At 46.3% G+C, this 23,790-nt stretch overlaps 2 protein-coding genes and 1 pseudogene across 3 annotated transcripts in view; 1 reads left to right on the top strand and 2 right to left on the bottom strand.

Moving 5' to 3' along the window:
- Window positions 1-199: 199 nt before the first annotated feature.
- On the top strand, window positions 200-1,715 carry faua (FAU ubiquitin like and ribosomal protein S30 fusion a). The gene is made up of 5 exons (XM_084483807.1): window positions 200-275; window positions 715-796; window positions 887-1,031; window positions 1,255-1,310; window positions 1,474-1,715. Exons 2-5 carry the CDS (start codon window positions 722-724, stop codon window positions 1,597-1,599), a joined length of 402 nt encoding a protein of 133 aa, XP_084339933.1. The 5' UTR covers window positions 200-275; window positions 715-721; the 3' UTR covers window positions 1,600-1,715.
- Window positions 1,716-2,366: 651 nt separating this feature from the next.
- Window positions 2,367-4,795, bottom strand: fkbp3 (FKBP prolyl isomerase 3). The gene is made up of 7 exons (XM_084483892.1): window positions 4,681-4,795; window positions 4,181-4,282; window positions 3,870-3,974; window positions 3,506-3,641; window positions 3,328-3,395; window positions 3,080-3,177; window positions 2,367-2,698 (listed from the first exon to the last, which is right to left on the bottom strand). The coding sequence occupies exons 1-7, from the start codon at window positions 4,783-4,785 to the stop codon at window positions 2,644-2,646; spliced, it is 669 nt and encodes a 222-aa protein (XP_084340018.1). The 5' UTR covers window positions 4,786-4,795; the 3' UTR covers window positions 2,367-2,643.
- A 949-nt stretch (window positions 4,796-5,744) lies between these two features.
- The window catches only part of LOC311364236 (heme-binding protein 1-like), an 85,648-nt pseudogene continuing 67,602 nt past the window's right edge, over window positions 5,745-23,790 (bottom strand). Inside the window, exons 2-5 of the transcript in view lie at window positions 8,842-8,944; window positions 8,146-8,334; window positions 6,165-6,257; window positions 5,745-5,766 (exon numbers count right to left, since the gene is read on the bottom strand). The product of the transcript in view is annotated as a heme-binding protein 1-like (transcript). The remainder of the gene's footprint in view (window positions 5,767-6,164; window positions 6,258-8,145; window positions 8,335-8,841; window positions 8,945-23,790) is intronic.

Below are 23,790 nucleotides of genomic sequence, written 5' to 3'. Positions count from 1 at the left end.
CTCAGCAGTTCAAATCAAACCAGTCCAGTACACGGACAGGCTGTTTCGAAGAGAACTCCCAATTGAATAAAGACAGCTTCGTATAATCAGAACTTTAAAGACTTTGAGTTGGAACCGTGAGTAAATTGTTTTATATTTTCGTTTTACCATACTTAAAACGGAAGTAGTCAAAAGGTTACGTAGGCTCTCCCAGTTTACGTAAATCTGCACATGCGCAGCTCGGACCGATCTGAAGCCCTTTTTTGCCTAGCGTTGATCGACTAGCATCAAACGAGGTAAGGCCCGCCGAAATTCTGTTCAAAGTGCGTATTTATCAAGGGTTGAAAGCTACGAGGCGTAATTATATTATATATTTTATATCGCTGATCACGAATAGAACATCAATTGGTAAACATTTGTGCCACAAGTCTTATTTTTATTCGATTCACCGGAACGCGTGCCCCATGTGGCTAGGGATGTAGCATAGCATTAGCTTGTTACCTCGAGATGGTTCCGTGCATATTTTCATGATCAACTTTATAGTAGTGGCCAATTGTTTTGGTCTAGTTTGGTCCACCGTCATGCTGGTTCAACGTTTCCCCTGTATGGGTTAGTTAAAGTGGTTATCCCCTACGCCACGCTTATGCTATGCGCACACGCATTTGTTAAGGCATGATGAAAGTCATTGACTGACAGCATCGGTGCCATCAACTTTATTTTTGTATTCTCTCCCAGCATCAAGATGCAGCTCTTCTTGCGTGCCCAGAACACTCACACCCTCGAGGTGACCGGTCAGGAGACCGTTGGAGCTATCAAGGTACTTATCTACACACTATTCGGTCATGGCTAGTTCTGTCGTCGTTCAAAAGAAAACATCCAATCCGAAACTATTCGCTGTGCATTGCAGGCCCACGTTCAGGCTCTTGAAGGTCTCCTGGTTGAAGACCAGGTACTGCTGCTCGCCGGTTGCCCATTGGAGGATGACTCCTCTCTGGCATCCTGTGGCATCTCTGAGCACTGTACCCTGGAGGTGGCTGGAAGGCTTCTTGGAGGTATGTATAAATCCCTGATGCTCCTGATTGTGTTTTATAAAGGCCATGTGGTTTGAATTATTAGAACAATAGGTAGCTAGTCCTTTTCCCCACTGCTTTCTAGGAAAAGTCATGATCTATGTGTTTTGTGTTGAGACAATATTACGGTCAGCATCTGATACTCAGCCACATTGATATATATATATATTTTTTTAACGGTTTCCCTCCATATAATGTTTTCCAGGCAAGGTCCACGGTTCTCTGGCTCGTGCTGGTAAAGTGAGGGGACAGACACCCAAGGTACAGGAGTTTATACTTCTCAGATTATCCTTTATTTTATCTAAACTGCTTTAAACTAATCACACATGACTCCTTAATGTTTGTATTACCGGTGTGTGGGTTTCTTTGACCAAATCATGACCGTGTCAATGCAACTTTGCTTTTCCCCCCATGATCCTTCCAGGTTGACAAGCAGGAGAAGAAGAAGAAGAAGACTGGCCGTGCTAAGCGTCGCATTCAGTACAACAGACGCTTCGTCAATGTGGTGCCCACCTTCGGAAAGAAGAAGGGACCCAATGCCAACTCCTAAGTGCTCTTTATAGCGCATAGGCGGAGATGACTTGCATTCACATCCCATCTTTGTTTACCAAGTGAAATGTTTTCCTCCTGTACAGAATAAAGATTTGGCTTGGGGAACAAAAATCACTTCCAGTTGCAAAGTGTCTCATTTATCATTGTTTGTTCTGGGCAATCCTATATGAATGTACTTGTATGGAACTTGACATGGCTTGGCTAAGGTCAATTAACAAATTGTATTTGAATTGTATTTTCATTTTTGTAAACTAAGCTGTGCACTGTTACATCAGGACATAGTAAATATTACATTGAATGCCATACTTAACTAAGCCCCAGCAGTGATGAGGGGTTGATGTGGGACCCTTAATATTAATCTCGGACAATGCACAGCTCCTGGCAGGGATCATTTGGATGTATTCTAATTACTGCGCAGGTAGTGTAGCACCTTGCCCAATGATGCATTTTTGGTGCAGTGAATACCCTAGCCACCTAACTGCAATGGACAATCAGTAATGGACATTCATGGGGGTGTTGACCAGTATTTGGCCTGATCATTTAATCTGCTTGCACTGTTTAAAAACTAAAATCGCTACTTGTAATACTGACATGTTAACACTGCTCAACACTTGTGCAATTTAATACAGGAAACTGTTCAAACCTTTTAAATATTCTATCAAAATGATCATAGATATATCTATAGCATATATCCCATCTAGCAAGCTATATGCTGTCTACCCCATATGCCTATCCAACCCCAAGTTTGGAAAACAAACTCGCGTGTCAAGTTTCAAAATTCTTTAATCATATCTTACGCTTAACATGCAAAACATACAGAAAAACGTCAGGACTCCTGTTATGTACAGTATTGACAAGTCATCACGTGTTTGGCCATGCTGGAAAGGTAAATTATACATGAACAATTTGACAGACTAACCATTAACAGGTGTAAACAAAACCAGGCCAACTGTAATCAATATGTGAATTAAAATGTTATCTTTCAAGCATGGTCATCTTGTGACACTTTTCTTAGTTTGGGAAGTGCATGCGAGCCGTTCTGTTAATCCACAGCTACCAGCTCGACTTCAAAGATCAGTTTGGCATTGGGAGGGATTCTGAAGAAGGTTAGGTTAAGGAAAGGACAGGACTTGGAATATAAATACATACATCTTTAAGTCAAACAAAAAAGGTCTAACTAAACGTGAGCCCATTGCTTAAAATATGGAATATGTGTTTTACTCAAAATGTATAAATAAAACTACCTTAATGGTAATGAGAAGTATTGATTGTATCCGTGGCCACATATTATGCATGGTCATTTCTAGCAAAGAGGACTTCAGTGGCCACAATAACAGCACTTCCTACTTCATATAATTTTTAAGAAACATCACCCCATCATGTCAAACATGAAGGCCTTTTGTGAAATTATTAATGATTTTGTGTAAAATGTTCACGGTCCGTAAGACGAATCTGAACAGCCAAATAAAAAAGGATACTTGTTCTCTGGAAGACCCTTCCTCCCATAGGCCCACTCTGGCTCAATTTCCAACTTGGCGGTCTCGCCTTTGCTCATGGTCAAGATGGCCTCATCCCACTAGGAGAGAAGAAACAGTCAATCAGATCATCATCCTCACTGTTATGAAGAAGCAGCTCAGGGCACTGATGTTTCCGGCTACATCGGTTTATAGCGATGCCCGTTGCAGCATTGCTTGCATAAATCAGAGCAGCCATTACAATCGCTTACCCCTCGGATGACTCGGCCCATGCCAATCTTGAAGCTCAAAGGCTTGGACTGCTTCTTCTTTCTGGCGGCTGCGGGGTTTAGAAGAGATGGACACAATGAGGTAACCCGTGGTTACAGAGAACTGGCCAGGCTCATCATAACCTGACATAGTGGGGAGATGAATATGAATGAGGCCTACTTGTGGGGATGTTTGTGTCGAAGACGGTGCCATCCACCAGGGATCCCGTATACCAGCAGCTCACGTTTTCACCCTTCTTGGGGAAGTTTGTTTTGTCGCCTTTCTTCAGCACTGATTTGAAGTACTTGGGTGGACCCTTTGAAAAGCAAATCAATAAGGATCTTGGTTTGAAAAATGTTGGACTGTTTTGAATTACAAAAGTAAATGACATGGGATTATATATAGATTGTTAATGGATATCACAAAAGATGTGACCAGTGTATGATATTAGAAGGGAATGTTAAAATATACACAATTTGGCTGCAATTAACCTTTAAAATCATTGACACATGGTTAACTAATGGCTAAAATATAGATGTCTGACCTCATCCACAAGTTCTGTCTTTGCGTCTTTACTCGGGTCATCTTCAATTTTTACAGTTTTAACCTGCTCAATGACTTCTTCAATGGGTTCAGTGCCTTTAAATTTCTGTAAATGGAAAAATAACAAGTTATTATCTTAGTTTCCAAATGTACACATTTTCTTTTGGGGTTTAAATTGATGCATGTGATCTCAGTTTAATACAACATTAAAAAGAAACCTTAGATTATTAAAAGCATGTATGAATTAAATATATTTTAAAATATATACTTAAAATTAGTTCAATCTATTGTAACCTGCAAAATATCACTTACTTTAGTCTCAAACAGCTGATTGTACGCAATCATCAGTTGCTCTTTCTTTGCAGTTTTCGCAACATTTTTTATGTTCCCCTGCAGCTTGTGCTCGGCAAGAAACTGAAAGAGGATACAACCATGCATAAATCATTAGTGTTTCACCCGAGTCATCGCACAGAATCCCCGGAAAAATAGATAAATAAAAAGAGTTGGACCCACGTCCCATTGTATTCACTTGCACTTTATTCAATGCATCAATAGGAAATTCCAATTCCATTGCATTTTGTGGATAACATCCGCTGCAATCCAGTGGGATACACTGGGCCACTACATGCGTGGTGGTGGTGCATTCAACGCACATTAGCCTAGCTCTGCAGAGGCATGGCTAGCCTCGCCGCTAGCTGGCCGGGTTAGCATCGCCTGATACCAGCCAGTGCAACGCACGCATAAAGCCTGAATGTTGACTTGGCCATTTCATGCACATATCAAACAGACACCTCCAAAATGATCCAACGTACCGAGTTAGCCGCATTGTCTTGGATAAACTTAATAAGGTCTTTTTTCGGGAGATCATCACTTTTGAGCTGATCATCGCTCCATTCCCGTGCTGGTTCAGCCGCCATTTTGGAAGAGAAGCGGATGAACTCTGAACTTATGAGGCAGAAATTATTCATAAAAAATAATTATAACCGTAATAATGATAATAATAACAATAATAATAACAATTAATAATGCGTCCCGAATGAAACGAAACAAAATGTGGTCATATTTCTGTTGAGACCTCGAATATAAAAATGTATTACCAAATCTCAGAAACTCGTTCATATTCTTGCTTCTCCCACTTATGGAAGTCTAATTATGTACTTAATTATAGTTAATAGTTTATCATTAATTTTGAGAAGATAGAAAAGCGGATGGAAGACATAAAATGTCTCAAAGTGGTTGTTTACCATATTTTTTGGCATACATATTGTTTTTATTATTACGTTGTTATGGATTTGTCAAATCCACACAAATACTTACACATTTTTAACATTTAGGCTTCAAAGAACACGACTTTCAATGTATTCAAAGCCCCCCAAAACTAACAAGGGGGTACACATTTGAGGAAAAAAAGCATGACAGAGCAGAGAGTCCAAAGGCATTACCTTTACCCTTTATCAAGACATTTTTATGTAAAAACGATGGAAGCTATGCATAAATTATATTCATAACTACCTGAATATAAACATACATATAAAGCAATAGTACACTTAAACATTCTAAACATTTTGACCTGATTAACACAAAAAAAATGTGTTACCTATATGGAAAAAAATAATTCCTAAATGAGTATCTTCTCAGAAAAGGCCATAGCAAATAAAAAAAAAAAAATAATAATTTAAAAAAAATTCATTCATGGTCAGGAAATCCATCTAACCTGTCAATCACAGGCGCACCAAAATGCTTGATGGAGGCGAAACGTAGTGCGGGAGGGAGCGGAGGGGCAGAGGATGTTCTTTGGTTGCTCTTTTGGATCTATCATGCTCTCTTAAGCTCTTTTCTGCTCTCTCTCTCTTGCTGTACAACTCTCAAATCTTACCTACAGCCCCTTAAAGTCCAATCTATGTAACACAAGACGCAACAACATGGCAGACACCACAAAGCCAATCGGGAACCCTCAACATACATATGCATCTACACACAACAGCGTCGTCGACAAACCCAAGGACAGACATAATTTAACCTTCATTTCATAATAAACACTTTCAAAGCATGTCTTTGAAAGGATTTGAGTACTGGTGCACCATGCACCAGGGGAGTGGCATGAACGAATGGACACCAGTGGTTTCCATGGCCCGAGGTCAGGGGAACAAACCAGGGATGAACCGACTTAAAACCACCTTTAACCCACGGCGTTCCTCTTGAACGTCACTGGCGCTCCATGCAGGAACCAGACCAGGTTGTGTCGCTGTGTGCCGGCCACGCTGGTGTAGCCGGTGATGGCCAACGTGTTGCTGACCGGCAGCCAGGTTGGGAGAGGCCAGGGATCTCAGCAAACGCTCTGATTTCGTGCGAGACGGTCTCTAATTCGTCGGTGGGACCTGTGAAAGCCCTGGGCAACGACATCAACAGAAGGTTCGCTGGAATTGGAGTGTCCTTTGATCAGACTCTCAAGCCGTTTCTCAATACCAAGTACGCGGACTACGTTCTCGCGGACTTGGAAGTACGTACTTGGCAAGTCCGGACTTTCAAGTACAGACTTCCGAGAACGCGAGTACGCACCTGCAATTGGAACAGCAGCGGACTCGATGATGCATTCTGGGATATTTAACGGTGCCAAGTCCACACGAGTCACCTCCGATGCATCCTCGGTAGAACGGCCTCATCGAGAACGCATCGAGAACACTTCCGGGTTTTACGGCAGTACTCGCGTACTCGGAATTGGAACAGTGCTTGGGCTACCACTGATGACGTTTATCGAGAACGCAAGTACACGAGAACACACGAGAACGCAAATTGAGAAACGGCTTCAGTCAGACTTAAGGCCTCCACACCACCAAGCTTGAGCATAGCGCGCACACATAAAGCGCATCCGCGTTCACACCACGCCCGTTTTAATCAATGAGAGCGCTGCCTTGTTTGCCTGCCGTGTTTTTGATGGCGTTTTGATTTGCTGATCCGTTTAAACGGACTAAAGGTGTGCGTCCGCGCGTGATTTGATATGCCTCCGGGGCGAATACAAGGACATAGAAAAGTTCAGCTTCTGTTTGCGCTCTACGTCTGGGCTGAGCCCTGGTGTGTGTGGAGGGCCTTAGGCTTTCTCTAAAGGTTTTCTTTGTCTGAATACATTTTAATATTTGGTTCACGGTTTTGAAAGAGAATGAGGCTTTGGCGTTTTCATTCAAGGCCTTGTATTTTGCCCGAATTTCAGTTTTAACTGTGTGTCAGCCCGCCTTGTTGAGTGATCCGCCTCCTCCCCAAACAGGACACAGTTTAAAGGGGAAAAGCCAAAACGGCACGTTTATTCCGAATCATATAAAGTCTCTCACTGAAAAACACAAAAGACCGAACCGGTCTCTCCGTACACACATGGCTGGGAGAGCCCTGCAGGAGTGGAGAAGCAGGGCTATTACAGCCCTGCTTCTCCACCTGCTCCACAGGTGCTCCGCATCTCCTTAATTGGTAGCAGCGCCAATGTCCTTAGTGGCGACCTCTAGGGGGAAATGGGTGGTAGTGTTCCCCTACAACCGGTCCCCTGGGCTTCCAGGGGCGCTGTACCGGAGCCGGGTTGCCGCAACTGACAGTTTGAATCCCCTTAGACTCTCATCCACTTGTTCTTTCTACTGGCAATCTGTGATTCATCAGTGATTGCATGATTTTCCCAACACTATTATGTATTCCAACCATTCATGCTGAAGGTTTGATACAAAAATCTATGTATCAATCACCAACCTTTAGAAATCCTTTCAATGGTTATATCTCAGCATGGTTCACAGTCAGCCACTATGAATGAGAAGAGTGAAATGTATGATTATGGATAACACTATACACCAGAGAGAAGTTCACCTAGACTCTGGATAGCCTGCCCCCTTACTGCCCCCTCTTACGCACTTATTGTATGTTGTACACCCTGGCACTTAAAATATGCACTTATTGTGTGATGTACGTCCTTGCAATTAAAAACAGTACTTAGCCTCGAGTAGCATCTTATCCTAAGCTATCTTTGTTGCATACAGGAAGTGGTTAACCTAGTGATTGTTAGTGCGTATCCCTTGGTTCTATGAACATCCTGACTGTACTGACAGCGATATATTGTTGTTTCTCAGTCTTCTGACAAATGTACAAATGTTATTCCTGAATATGGCTCACCTCGCCACTATGAATGAAATGAGTGAAATGTATGATTATGGACCCTAACCCTCACACTATAAGCTAGATACAGCCAATCAGGACCCTCGCTGATGACCGGAGTCCCAGTCCAGTTGTAGGTGGAGGCCGACCTGCAGTGGAGCACCATGGGGGGGCCAGGTCTCCAGGGCGATCTGTGGGTCGGTCGGCAGAGGGGGTTGGTCCTGGAGGTGGGAAGGAGGCAGGCAGTAGGCCAAACGGACATCCCTGGACAGGTTGCGAAAGGGCATCGTCCGTCCGCACCACGGTAACTATGGGAACCGTCATGCCCAAGTACCTCCCTGAAAGTGAAGAGGGAAAAAAAACACATTCAAGACGAAAATGTGTTTTTCTCCTGGCAAATATGATGACCGTTGGATGAAACTTGAAACATGAGCGATGCTTCTCTCTCTCTTTATGTTAAAATAGAGTCTGGGCTCAACACCTTCTGAGAGAAAACTGTTGTTTTGGTTTGTTTACTTCTATCATGCATCCAAATTCCTGGTGACAGTCTAACCAGCTTGGTTGCGAATGGATTCACTTGGAGTGAATCCAATGAACAGAAACACAATCTTCAAACATTTATCAGACCCAAAACCAAACATAATCAAATCAGTGAACATCAGATGACGACAACAACAACAACAACAACAACAACAACAACAACAACAACAACCATCTTTCCTGCTTTTTCCATCCCTCGTCTTATTATCAGGAATTCTACGTGGGCCGGGCTCGGAAGCTGGCGGCTGACTACGGTTGCTATAGCGATGACAATTACGTCGACAACGATGATTTAACCAACTCACCCGGGGTGCTCTGCTGGCAGTATACCTCATGATGCTCATGAAACCAGCACAGATGCTCTTTCTCGTAGGTGTCCTCCGTCACCGTGATGCGCGCCCAGCACGCCTTCAATCAATCACACGCTTCGCGCACGCCACGCCACCAGAAGACCATGGTGATTTGAAACACTCTCTAGGGGCCGGGGATGGATATCAGTGAAACGATGTGCAGGAGAACACATATTAGAAGGGGCCCTTATGTGTTGCTGGAGTTGTTATAGTCGAACCCAGTGCTGTCTGGTTCCGACCTAGTACTTAACTGGGTTGTTTTAAGCTATGAGCTGGTTTAAATGTTACACACTTGTTTAGAGTGTGTTCAGGGGGTTAGTCACAACGAGGAAGAGACTTTAGGTAGACTTTGGGGGAGATTTCGATTTCGATTTGACTGACTCTGTTGCTGTATTCACTATAAGTCGCATTGGATAAAAGCCTCAGACTAAATAGTGAATAGCATTATGGTCTGAACGCCAACGGTGTCCGGGATTTTCTGAATTAATAATATTAATATCTCAGAATTCTGAGAAATAGCTTTTATTTATTTATTATTTTTTTTTTTTTCTAAATGAAAAAACTAAACTGCCCGAAAGACAGAGCGGATCTTTCAATCCATAAAAGCTTTTCTCTGAATTCTCATTCTAATAATAATTGGATGAAAAAGAGGGGAACCGGTCTTCTCAAGTGGATGCATTACGCTTTGGTAGAAAGCAACCACACAGCCAAGATCTTTACGAGCCACAAATGCCCCTTTTCCACCGACAGTAGGCCTACCAGCTCAACTTGCCTCGACTTGGCCCGTCTGTTTTTGCGTTTCCATTGCCAAAAAAAGTACCTGGTACCTGGTACTTTTTTTAGTAGCACCTCCCTCAAGGTTCCAAGCGATCTGAGCAGGTACTTTTGTATGATGTAAACAGGCTGCTGGCAAATGATTGGCCAGCGGCTGTAAACGGGAATAATCGCTCGAAGTTAAGTTGTGTCCGGTGTGGCTGGAGTCCACGGACCCGCTCCCGAGGGGGACACAGATCAACGTTTCGCCCTGTGTGTCGCTCCTTTCCCGGGGCTAGACTTAGGCTGCACGTGGTTGTGTGTGTCAGGCGTGGTTGTGTGTGTCGGGTGTGGTTGTGTGTGTCTGGCATGGTTGTGTGTGTGTCCGGCGTGGCTGTGCGTGTGGCTCTGTGTGTCCGGCGTGGCTGTTAAAGGCTAGCATTTTATGGATGTACCAACAATACCAACAATATTATCATAAAATAGGCAAAGCTATAACAATTCATGTTTATTAAAGCTCAATTGACATGATCAGTAACAACACCCACAACAACAACAACCATAACGACAACAACCACCACCATATTTATATGAGTACATTTGTCCATTTCCAGTACATTTTGAACTGCATTTTCCTCCTGATTGGTTACCAGGCAACAGGATGACCTTGAGGGTGGGTCTTGAGATGAGAGGTTTGAAGCTGTCTTCAGCTGGAAATCTCAGAGGAATACAATTTTCTTTGTTGTCCGTTCAAGCAAACGTAGGCAGCTTTTAGTCACAACATCACATACTTGTCACTATAAAACCATCCCATTGTTTTCAGTAGAACAGACATTTCTTTAAACTTTTCACTTAGAGGAGGTGGAGTTGTGCAAGGCTGCGAAAGGTAAAATAAAAAAGTAAACACAACACAGTAATGCATCTCTGGAGCTTGCATACCAATAAAACTGCATTTATTTTGAGGTATCTTCCAAAGTGCTGCTCTGTTAATCTTAAAAGGCTTTAATGTGGTGAAATTCATTTGACGAGCGAAGCAGAAAAACAACTGACATCAATAAGGTTTATGCATTATGGTTTATTTGCATCCTAAGTTCTTCTTTCATTCCAACAATGCACATGAAACATCGAGGAAAGGCTGTGAACTACCATAGAGGAATGAGTGGCTCTGTCAGTAAAGGCTTAACAAATCTGTATCTGTCATATGCCTAATAAAGATGTGACAAAAGTGGAAATTCAGTCCAAAGGGATGGATTGCCTATCCAATGCATCTTACTGGCAGTTATAGCAAAACAAATGTCATTCCCTTGTCATGATTTATTCTTCCTCCACCTCTCTGCTTGTTGAGTTGGTCTACTTTTAGGCCTGTATTAAGGCTATGGACAACCTAATTGTAGGACTGGCAGTATAGGTTACCCACCAGTAGTGTAGTAGTAAAATTAAAAACAAGATGTTATGTCTGAGCGTTAGTCAATGCTCAAACTATTTGTCTATCGAGGGAGCTATAGACTAAATAATAAACTATCTTAGATGCCCAACCCACGACCAAATAACAAAAATGTTTGATGATAGATTGTTCTCATACTTGTTAGTCACAAACATCAATGTAAATGTAGGAATTCAACGTTTTTCTTCAATACAAATTGTATAAAGCACATTAGCAACATCTTATAAATTGCAGCTATCCAGTTCTCAAATACAAGTCAGATGACTCACTCAGCAAGTAAACACGAAGCCATCCATTTAAATGTCATAACTTAATTTTAACCCAATATACACATTTTATTGACCTCATTTGTTAAATGTCATGTGGGTCTGTTAGAATGTTCCATCAGAGGCCATTGCTTTGAATGAATCCTTCATAAACCAAATTGAAATAATTGACTTTTGGGCATATTTTTGGTGATATTTTCTGATCTATGGTACACCTGCAATTATAATGTCACTAGGAAGGATTAACTGACTTATTTCAGATGTTTCCCCCCATATGATATCTTTGTGCATCCAACAGATGTTTTGGGAATTCTGGTTAGAGGAAAAATTATTGGTTTCAACATTAACATTAATCATTAACATGATCATTAATCATTAAACATTTAATAAGAAATGATTGGTGTTTGTGCTTCGACTTTCTAATGACATTGAGTGCATTAAATTCGATCTTTCTTACTTTCTTTCTTTTCTTAGGTTATTTTACTGAATATGGGGCCTCCTGCAGTAGCTTCGTTCAACCAGGTGAGGGCAGTACAGGCACACACGTGTACACACAGGCGTACAGATTATTGGTCTCATGTTTACAGAAGACAAATTATTTCGATTCAGGTTCAAGATATATCGTTTCACAAGGTGACTAATGAAGGCCACACTTCATTGTGAAGATCTCTAGAGTCACGCAGACATTAAAAAGGAAGGAAAAAGACAAGTGCATGTTAAGATGGAAGGTAGGTCTTCTTTTATCGCAAGGCTCATTTGCTACTTAAACAGATGTTACAATTAGCTGTCTCGCTGGAATGTGTTTATCTCTTTGAATATTCATAGTGCTTGTGTGTGTGTGTGTGTGTGTGTGTGTGTGTGTGTGTGTGTGTGTTTGTTTTGAATACAAAAAAGAGAAAAGAGTATGTTGATCCGTTGTTCCGTTTTAGATCATTCTTAATACTCAATGGGAGAAGACCAATTCTTTTTTGTGACTGAATCCCTCTTTTGTCGTCGGAAAAAAGTGGTTAGACCCATGAAAATGTTACATATATTACATGACTAAATAAATACAGTACATTTATTGTATACGAAGTGCGGTTCATCGTGGACATGAGCAACATCAACAGTGGTTTATTTATTTCCACACTAATGATATTATGTTGTGTCACGTCCACTCATTGACAGACCTTGAATTTTCTTATTAACCTTGTGTCAATTAATACGACAATAGGCAGGCTTGCGGAGTGATAGCCAATTTGAATGTGCACAACACAACAAGCACGGGGATGTTCAGATAATTTCACTCATTTAATTGAAAGAGAGAGAGAACATGGGAGAGCAAGAGAAAGAGAGAGCGAGCGAGAGAGAGAGAGAGATCTCAAGAGAAAGAGAGAGAGCAAAAAAAAAAAGTAGGGAGGGAGGATCGATCAAGTATGCATGTCATTGCCATTATTCCCCGCTGACAAACATATTACTCATACAAACTTGCTTCCGGGCAGCGACAACTTCTTTGAATCCCAGTCAGTGACACATCCTCCCCTTAAAGACGTACCCAGCAGCATGCAGCCCGGCAGCCTGGGCTAATTCGCCCTCTCCTCCTCCCTCAGCCTTCCTCTACTCCCTCGCACACCTTGGCGCTCTCCTCTTCCACCAGCGCAATTAAAGTGCAATCTCATAATGGAGGGGCCCGTTCCTCGTGCACTCTTTGTCCACCGCCGAGGGTAATACATTCACCGGCACTCTCTCTTCCCTAATGGATCCCATAAGCCCGGCGTTGCAGCAGCCATTGGAAATTCCCTATCAAACTCCTGGCTGCCAGAGTGCCGGCCCCTCCCCCCCCCCCCCCTCAACAAGCCATGCCCCTGAGGTGGAACATCTTTAGGCTTCATAAGGAACGCGGGGCCATACGTCACTTAGCGTCCGGCCAACTGCCCCCACCACTTAACATTTCTCCCCGAGTGTGCTGACAGTGGAGGCCAGGTGCCGGGGATAGGCAGGGTTTATCTGTGAGCCTCCACCAAACAGCTGTCAGCCCCCTCCCCACCCTGCCCCCCACCGCCCCCCGCCCCCCCACTTCAATCTCGCCTTCAAGTTAAGTCTCTTAAGGGGGGGGGCCTGGTGATGGCGGTTAAGGTTGGAGAGCTGGTTCTTGTCAAATGCGCTCCGAGCAACAGAGGAACCAACCCCCACCTCGCCGTTTGGAACGCTTGTAGCTTGCGGCGTTCCCGGGCGGGAATGATGGGGGAGGAAAGGTCTTCCGTGCGTGAGGCAGTGTCCGGGGGTCTTGGTGGGGGGGGGGGGGGGGGGTGGGAATCTGAAATCCGTGTTCCCGGTCTCCGCCTCACGTCCCGTCCTGTCAGATGTAATCTCGCGGCTCCCTGCCGTGAAATGAGTCTTATTGAGGGGGCTGAACCCCCCCCCCCGCGGCCGCACGCACGCGCGCCCCCGCGGCCCAAAAGAGAAGCCACTCACCTAGAGGAGGGAAAAATAAATCTGGATTATTGCTGCTACACGAGGCCCGGGGTCGGCGCATCCCATGCTCTGGCGCCCCGCTCTCCCCCCCGCTCTCCCCCCCGCTCTCCCCCCCGCTCTCCCCCATCCGAGACAGGCCTTTCTTTCGAGTGCTGTTGCATCATTCATTCGAAAGCTCCATAGATCCAGAGCGCAATCTATTCTATAGCGCCATTATAGCTCCATTCAAGGCTATAGCTCCTTAGGTCCATTCGTGCAATAGCTGTTAGCTCCGTTCACGCTATAGCTCTTTTGGTCCATTCGTGCTGTGACTCCATAGCCCCCCCCCCCCCCTCCTGGGATTCCTCACCCCATGGGGCCGTTCATTTCGGCGTGCTGTCCACGGCCCCATGAGTGTCACGGGATTGGCCCTGCTGCCTCAGGGCGACGGGGGGGGGGCCGATGCTAGGTCCCTCATGGACCCTCGGATAGTACACAATAATCAAAGGCAGGCCGCGGGCAATCTAAGCCCGGGCCCTTCTCCTCCACGCGCAGGGGAGCTGTGAACGGCAGGCCGGGTTCCCAGCGGAGACGCCGGTCGAAGGGGGGGGGACAAGGGTAGACGGATGGCGCCGTTGAGTAGGAAGGCCTAACAGGGTTGACGTTGGAAGGCAGTGGGAATGGCAGTGTGCAGAGTCACCCCTGGCTGCGAGCAGAGAGCCGGATTCCATCCTGGTGAAAGTTCGCTTGCATGCGGATCCAAAATGGAGGGTGAAGATCTAAAAAAATGTGTTTTTGTTTGTTTTTTGGCTCACCGATCAAAGCACCTCTGATTAGTCACATAAACACGACTCGAAGAATGTGTTTTCCCCCCCACTTCTTGATAAGTTGCACTGCTTTGGGCTTAAGTAGGAGTCAAGGTGTTGGGGGCTAACTGACTTAACAGGCGGCAGACAACCTTAGCTTAATCTAGCAGTGTGCTATCGGGGGCTGATCCAGTGCCTGAAGGAGATTCCGTTAGATCCATTTCAGGGTATTGAAGGTTGGGGCGCCGCATTCACGGTCGCACGCACGCGTAACACATTCAAACCTCTGGATGAAGTTGAAAGACATCTTGTTTAAGAAAACGCTTGGATAGAGGGGGAAAAAAAACCCTTGGAATAAAAGTCGAACTAAACTAAAAAAGAAAGTGATATTTCTCAACCAACTGAACACAGCGAATATATGTGTGCCTCAAAACCAGGGGATAAAGTAACTTTTCCCATTTGTTCAAAGATTGGACAAGGGATTTCTGACACACAGAAAATTGCATTTTAGAAAAATCCCCGTCTGGTAGCCAGTGCTCTGTCACACGCACACAAACAGTCGGAGCACACACGAAACAGGCCGCACACACAATCAGGCCGCACACAAAAACAGGCCGTGCACACCAACGCAGGGGCTCAGGTTTTAAGTTTAATTGAAAAGAGGTTTGAGCTGAATAGATGGAATCCTATCTCTCTTTGTTAAACACTGTCACTAAAGAGAGATGTGTGTGTGTGTGTGTGTGTGTGTGTATGTGTGCATGCGTGTGTGTGTGTGTGTGTGTGTGTGTGTGTGTGTGTGTGTGTGTGTGTGTGTGTGTGTGTGTGTGTGTGTGTGTGTGTGTATGTGTGTATGTGTGCATGCGTGTGTGTGTGTGTGTGTGTGTGTGTGTGTGTGTGTGTGTTTGTGTGTATGTGTGTCCATGTCTGGAAACACATTGCTACTGATAAGTACATTGTAAGCAACATTGTGATGTAGTATTTCAAAAAGGTTTATTTGGGAAGAAATCTCATTTTAGAAGGATAAAGGGAGAAGCAGGGAGGAAGAGTTGTGGGGAAATGGAAATACTGCAATAACATCATAAATAACAGCGCACATTATTGGGATGTGGTTCCATTTTCCAGAGAGATGGACCGAGATGGGTAAAGGCTAGTCCAAGTATGTCATTCTGTCTCCCATTTCCAGGAAATAGTTCTCCTCACTCCTCACTAGGGATGGGGATCGTTAGTATTTATTGATATTAGGGGTGACCCCGAATATTCGACTATTCGGTGATTCGATCGAAGGAGCCTGATTCGACTGCCAATCTCATAGTCGAATCTTCAGCAAAACACACTTATGCCGCTTTTCCACCGACAGTATCAGCTCGCCTTGACTCGACTCCAGGCGCGTTTCCATCTAAAAAAGTACCTCTTCAATATGGGCGGGTCGTAGAAAATAACCTCTCCACCATGGGCGGGTCGTCATTAGGTTTTAATCACAGGAGACGCGATTCCCGGGAAATCTGAATCTGATCAAGACTATTTCCTGATTCCTGGGAAAGGTTATGATGGGAAATAAAATAAAAAGCGCAATGACGCGTCTATTGTTGTCATACGGTAATGTTGATGGAGGCGAAACTCGAGCCCTAGGAAAGGAACGACACTAAAACGAAACAGCGAAACGCTGATCCTCCGGAGCCCGTTCGTGAACTCCGAGCCGGTCCGTGGACACACACAGCCACGCGCAGCCTAACTCTAGCCCCGGGAAAGGAGCGACACACACGGCGAAACGCCGATCAGTGTCCCCCTCGGGAGCGGGTTTGTGGACTCCAACCACGCTGGACACAACTTAACTCAAAGTTAAGTTGTGTCCGGCGTGGTTGGAGTGGCTGTGTGTGTCCGGCGTGGCTGTAGCCACGGACCGGCTCCGGAGGATCAGCGTTTCGCTGTTTCGTTTTAGTGTCGTTCCTTTGCTAGGGCTCGAGTTTCGCCTCCATCAACGTTACCGTATGACAACAATAGACGCGCAGTCATTGCGCTTTTTATTTTATTTTATTTCCCATCATAACCTTTCCCGGGAATCAGGAAATAGATATTCTTAGTCGGGGACACCCCTAATTGATATCGATACCTTTATCGATACTCCTTATCGATCCAAGTCTTTATCGATACCACTATCGATACTTTTCTATTATTTGGTGGAAAGACGACGTGACAATATGTTTTTAACAGAACTGGTATTGCTTTTATTGCTTAACAAGTGAGCATAACAAAAACGTTTATAGCCTTCATGTTTTTAGTGATTAGGAAAATATTTAGGAAATAAATAATTGTATTTTAAATTAAATGTTATTTTTAATAAATATTGGCATCAGTAGTTTAATTATATATTCTAAAATGATTAGAGAACTATACAACTGTATTACTCATGTTTCTCGCCAAAAACTCAATTTCCCTTTTCTTTACGTTACACTTGAACGCATCATGATAACCTAATAGTTGTTTTACTGAGCCAACCTGAACACATCATCACGCAGCACGTCTGAAACTTTATTTACTTTTCAAGCTAACTAGCTTGTATGCTGCCGATTACAACACGGATTTCACAATTGGATTACTATTATATATTAGTATATATATTATATACTACTATATATATATATACACTATAGATTGATTAGATTTAAGTGCCGTGACGCGACTCGAGGGACACACAATTACGTTACAGGACCTACGGGAGAAAAAAACCCAGATGAGACTCGATAGTGGTATCGATAAGCCCAAACGTTATTGATTATCGGGTTTTGAAAAAAGTGGAACCGGGTCCTTGATAGAACTGGGTTTCGATCCCCATCCCTACTCCTCACTATTTTATTATATTCAGAATATTTCACCTTGTTCCTATTTCAAATAAGTCCTCTTTTGAATTGAATACTTTTTAATTGAATTGTACTTGGTTGAATAATCAATGTTTCACTCAGCTTTTAAGTTTTGGTTGTCTTTTGTTATTTTCCCTCTGCTTTATTTTTCAATTGTTTTGGCAACCTGCATGCTAATTCTCCCTGCCAATGAGGCTTTATTGAATTGAATTGAATTAAATTAAATTGAGAGAGAGAGATAGAGAGAAATAGAGCGAGGGAGAAAGAGAGAGAGAGAGAGAGATAGAGAGAGAGAGAGCAAAATAAGGTGAGGAGAGAGAAATAAGGCGAGGGAGAAAGAGAGAGAGAGAGAGAGAGAGAGAAAGAAGATGAGAGAGAGAAATTGAGGGAGAGAGAGACAGAGAGAGAGAGCGAGAGAGAGAAATAAAACGAGGGAGAGAGAGAAAGAAGGGGAGGGAGAGAGAGAAAGAAGGTGAGGGAGAGAGCGAAAGAGAGAGTGAGTGTGTGTGTGTGTTCTCTCCCAGCCTCCGTGGCCCCGCAGGCGTCAGGCAGCGGCTGGCTGGACTCTGCGGCAGCGCGGCGCGAGAAAGAGCTGAAAGTGTAATTTGGTGAAGTTTGTCTGCTCCGTCCTTTGTTCATTACCCGCTCGCCCGCTGAGCCAGGCCGGCCGTCGCCCAGTAGGAGCAGAGCGTGGAGTGTGCGCGCCATACTGCTAGCATGAAAGCCTGGGCTTGTGTACAAAAGAAATACACACACACACACACATTTACGTACATAATACATAATACATACTGTATGGTCAATTCATACACAATACACACACCCGCCGCCCTGTGTGCTTCCCCCGCACTGCGTACACTCATAGAGACGTGCGCACGCACACACACACACACACACACATACACAAAAACATACAAGGCCACACACAGACATACACTCATAGACATGCCCACACACACACATACACACACAAGGCCACACACATACATACACACACTCAGACATGTACAAACACACACACACACACACACACACACATACAAGGCCACACACATACATACACTCCTAGACATGTGTGCGCACACACACACACACACACACACACATTGACTATTCTCCCTCATGCATCTACTGTTTGCTTTCCATTATTCATGTTTCAGCGTTAAAAAAAAATACCTTGCAAATACAAGAGACAAAAAACATCTAATTCACACATCTCAGTCCCCTGCCGTGCGAGGCCGCCATCACCTTGAACGAGAGGGAGACAGATTGCACACAGATTGCACCGGAGGATCCTTCCATTGCGATTCTCCACGTGCCGTCACATCTGTCCCTAATCAATCCCCGGTTCATTATCAACGTGTAAAGGGAATAAAAATAGCGGCGTACACAGAAAAAAAACACGTGTTTTTTTTTTTTTTTTTTTTGCTCAGCAAGGTCGTGGAAAAGAGTTGCCCATGTGCGTTACACGCAGTACAGGGTAATGAAGTAATGCTGGGTGTGTGTGTGTGTGCGTGTGTGTTTGTATGTATATACCGGCTCTGTGTGTCTGCATGCAATATGCATGTAGGTGTGTGTGTGTGTCTGTGTGTGTGTGTGTGTGTGTGTGTGTGTGTGTGTGAATGTGCATGTTCATGTGTGTTTGTGTATGGGAATATAGATGTTTGTGTGTCTGTGTGTGTATGTGAGTGCATGTATGTGCCTCTATGTGTCTGCATGTAATATGAATGTAGGTGTGTGTGTGTGTGTGTGTGTGTGTGTGTGTGTGCGTCCAAGTATGTTTGTGTATGGGAATGTAGATGTTTTTGTGTGCACGTGTTTGTGTTTGTAAGGACGAGAGAGAGAGAGAGAGAGAGAGAGAGAGAGAGCGGCCCTGATATTACAGTAATGAAGACTAATATTAGCAGAAGGTCAGATACCGTCCTTACAGAAAGCCCATTATCCAGCAGTGTGAGTGGCTCCTGTGGGTCCGGGGGACCCGTCAAAGGACAAACAGCGAGGCACTGCGGATGCTAAATACAGTCACAAGGAGGAGATGCCCTACCTCGGAGCCCACAATGACGACCTCTCAGACACACACACACGCACACGCGGGGAGCCCGGTGACATTGCCACTGGCCGGCCCGGATCAGGGACAGAGCTTAGCTTTTCAGTCAGTGCGTCAACCTCCTCATCCTGACCATGCATTCCTCGTAACTTTCTTGCTGGGAGTTGGGAACATGACGCCCGCCCATTACAAGTGTGTCTTAACCCTGGTCCAGGTAGAGTGGGGACACCCGGGGGTCGGCCCTGGTGCCTGGTGTCGCAGCCGGGGCAGTCAGAACATCCCTGCAGCCGTTGCAGTGCACTCAGTTCTGTTCTGCCCGGAGCCGGTGATGCCCGTGACGTCTCACAGTGGTGCAGAGCGGAGGCTTGACACGCTAACACGCTACCGCGCTAACGCTAACTCGGGTACGCGGTTACCCCTGTTAGCGCGCTAGCCCGTCCCCTGGCTGCGGAGGTCGTCCTTCTCCTCCATCTCTCCCGTGCGCAGGCCCCCCCCCCCCCGCGCTGGGCCTTAGACGCTCGCCTGCAGAAGTTGGTCTTTAGTTTCGACCGGGCGTCTGCAGTGCGGCTGTAGTGTGCGTCCCTGTGTGTGTGCGCGTGTGTGTGTGTGCGCGTGTGGAGCGCCTGGTAGGACTATAAAGTGGAGAAGAGATGGAGTTCTGCTTTTACAGCTTGACCCAGTGCTCCGGTGTGATACTGCATTAAGCTACACGGGCCTACAGCTCATCCTTAATTATTTCCAACTGATGGGCCAATCCATCAAGAGGGGAGAGAGAGAGAGCCCGCCTGACTGGAGAGGGGGAGGAAGGGGGAGAGAGGGGGAGGGCGGGAGGAGGGAGGGCGGGAGTATTTACTGCTGTTGTCGAACTAAAGCCTGCCTGGGATTCTCACCTTTTTACTTCACTTTTACTTTATTTGGTGGTTCTCTTGTTCCGACCGCTACACAAGCACACGGCAAGCATGTACCGCTGCACACACACACACACACACACACACACACATGCGCACGCACACATATCAATGCACGCACACACACACACACACACACGTGCGCGCGCACACATATCAATGCACGCACACACACACGCGCGCGCGCGCAAACATATCAATGCACGCACACACACACACACGCACGCGCGCGCAAACATATAAATGCACGCATGTGTGTGTGTACAAACGCACGTACCGATGCACGCACCGATGCACGCACGCACACACACACACACACACACACACACACATACACACCGATGCATGTACACACACACACACAGACACACACACACACACACACACACACACACGCAGGTACCGATACACGCACACACATGCACACCCACACAGACACACACTCACACGCACACACCCTTTCTCTTTGAGTAACGTTCTCCTTGATCTCCTGATTCGGGGGGTGGATTCCACCGTGTTGCCGCTCACAGTGGGTAGGTACACCTGGGGGGGAGAGGGGACGGCGGGGGGGGGGGGGGCTCGTCGCTACATTAATAGCTCTTATAGTCATGTAGGGGGGCGGTTAGACACGGTGTGTAGCTCATATGCACCCCGTCTCCTCCTCCACGTCCTCCGATGATTAAAGCCGAGTTTAGGGCCCCAATCAACCCCGTGGGGGGTCTCGCGGCTCGCCCACCCCCGTCATGACGAATGTCCCCCATTCTCTTCGACCGCGTCATTAAATTCCCATTAAAGAGGCTGATATAAATTCTTATCACAACATTCACCCCCATCCACCACCGCCGCCACCACCAGCAGCACCGAGCCAGCACCGCCGCCGCCGCCACCACCACCGCCACCGCCACCACCGCCTCCACCACCACTACCGCCACCACCACCACCACCACCACCGCCTCCACCACCACTACCGCCACCACCACCACCACCACCACCGCCTCCACCACCACTACCACCGCCTCCACCACCACCACCACCGCCTCCACCACCAGCACCGCCAGCACCCCTCCTTCACGGTCACCACCACCACCGCCAGCACCCCTCATCCACGGTCACCACCACCACCACCAGCACCCCTCCTCCTCGACCACCACTGCCAGCACCCCTCCACCACCGCCATCACCACCACCACCCCTTTACAATATCAATGGACCCTCACAGCTACGCTCTCCCTCCATCACGACGAGGGGGAAACACAAACGAGCGGCATCGAAGATAGAACGAGTAACAGGGAGGAAGAGCAAAGGACAGAGAGACAGAGAGAGAGAGGCAGAGAGGGAGAGAGAGAGAGAGAGAGACACACAGAGAGAGTTGTAAAGAAAGAGAGAGGGGGAGAGAGAGTGAGAGAGAAACAGAGAGGGAGACAAAGAGGCAGAGAGAGAGAGAGAGAGACACAGAGAGAGTTGTAAAGAAAGAGAGAGAGAGACAGAGGGGGGAGAGAAAGAGAGGGGGGGAGAGAGAGATGGATAAGGGAGAGTGAGAGAGAGAGAGAACAGAAGGAACAATGTCCTCAGTCACAGCCGCTGAGTAATGTTTACCATCGGAGCATTAGCTCTATTCTCCCCCCCCCCCCCTCCCCTCCCCTCCCCTCCCCTCCTCTCGATAACACAGGCGAGGAGCGGAGGTTGATCAGTATTCCTGGCGTGGCTCCGCCCGTCGGTCGCCAGCCCTCCTTTATCTCCCCCCCCACCCCCCCCCCCCCCCCCCCCAGAAAGGTAAGGTTAAAATGGAGATTATGTTTCGTTCACAGCGCCTCCTCCTCTAATGAACCTTATCTACCCTTCACTGCTCATCTCTCCATTCCCTGTGTCCAACACAATCACACTGCAGGCACTCTCTCTCTCTCTCTCTATCCCCCCCCTCTCTCTCTCTTTCTCCCCCTCTCTCTCTCTTTACCCCCCCCCCCCCCCTCTCTCTCTCCTCCTCTCTCTCTCTTTCTCTCTCTCTTTACCCCTCTTTCTCTCTTTTTCCCCCCCTCTCTTTCTCCCCCTCCCCCTCTCTCTCTTTACCCCTCTCTCTAAACTCTCTCCCCCTCTCTCTTTCTCTCCTCCTTTCTCTCCTCCTCTCTCTCTTCCGCTAACCCATCTCTAACTCTCTCTCCCCCGTCCCCTCTCTCTTTATCTCTAATCCTCTCCCCCCCCCCCCCCCACACCCCTCTCTCTCTCTCTTCCCCTCTCTCTCTCTCTGTCGCTTTCACTTTGTGAGACGAATGGAAAGAGCCCTTCTCTCCATTCCTTCCCTTGCCTTTTCTCCCCCGTTGGGAGATTGGCGTTGTTGTGCTTAATGAAGCCAGCGGAGGTGACGATGGACTGTGGTCGTGTCTCGCTCAGCTGCTAGAGCATGGCATCACCCCTGCTATGGTTAGGGGTTTGATTCCCACCGGGCCCACCCCCCATGCTACGAAAATGAATACGCTCACGGACACTCTGGGTATAAACGCCGACCAAAGTGCCCTGTGTCTGAATTTGAAACCACAGACGGGTTTGATCGGCTCAACGTGGACAGGCGTGGTAAAGTCTCTTTACGGCTATATCTATTTCAACAGAGGCTGTAACACTGTAGGAATATATTGATCACATTACCAGAGAACCTCTTCTGCCTCTTACTGCGTTACTTACGTTTTACATTTGTAATCAATTGTTTTGTCGCAGCACTATACCCGGTGTTGTTATGGTTTTCCTTGTGGTTGTAATGTAGATGCAGGAATGGAGCTTTTTATGTTGCAAAAACACAATGACACACACTGTGGCTTGAGGGGACGTACAGTAAATTTCATGAATAGTGAAAAAACATTGGATCTATTCTGATTCATTCTTGTGTAATGCACTGTTGAATACAGCCCCTCGACATCGCTCTCTCTCTCTCTCTCTCTCTCTCTCTCTCTCTCTCCGAAAACAAGCAAAAAAAACAACAACAAAATGGTCTCTGTGCGCGGGAGCCATTTCATAAAACCAACAGGCGTTACATGCATTGTAGAACACAGAAAAACACCCCGCTCCCAATCCCGTCACGAACGCTGCCCGCCTGAAAGCTGCCATGATAAATGTGCCTGCACATCTGCCAAATCCTCCCTCCACTCCCCCAGACCCCCCCCAGCCCCACCAGCACCCCCCCCCCCCCCCCAGCACACCCCAGCGACTGCCACTTCTCTCTGCTAGCCTCATTTGATACGGGTGGAGGGGGGGGGGGGTGGTGGTGGTGGTGGTGGTGTGATCACGGCCCTCAGATCAGTGGCACAGAGGCGGGTGCGGGGAGGAGCGGACGCCTTGCTCCAGCAAAGGCCTGGGAGACGGAGACAGAGACAGTGACTCCGCGCTGCGGGTTCGACCGCC

Source organism: Micromesistius poutassou (assembly GCF_964030765.1).
Source record: "Micromesistius poutassou genome assembly, chromosome: 19".
Classification (NCBI taxonomy): Eukaryota; Metazoa; Chordata; class Actinopteri; order Gadiformes; family Gadidae; genus Micromesistius; species Micromesistius poutassou.
This window is presented reverse-complemented; position numbering and strand designations above follow the sequence as displayed.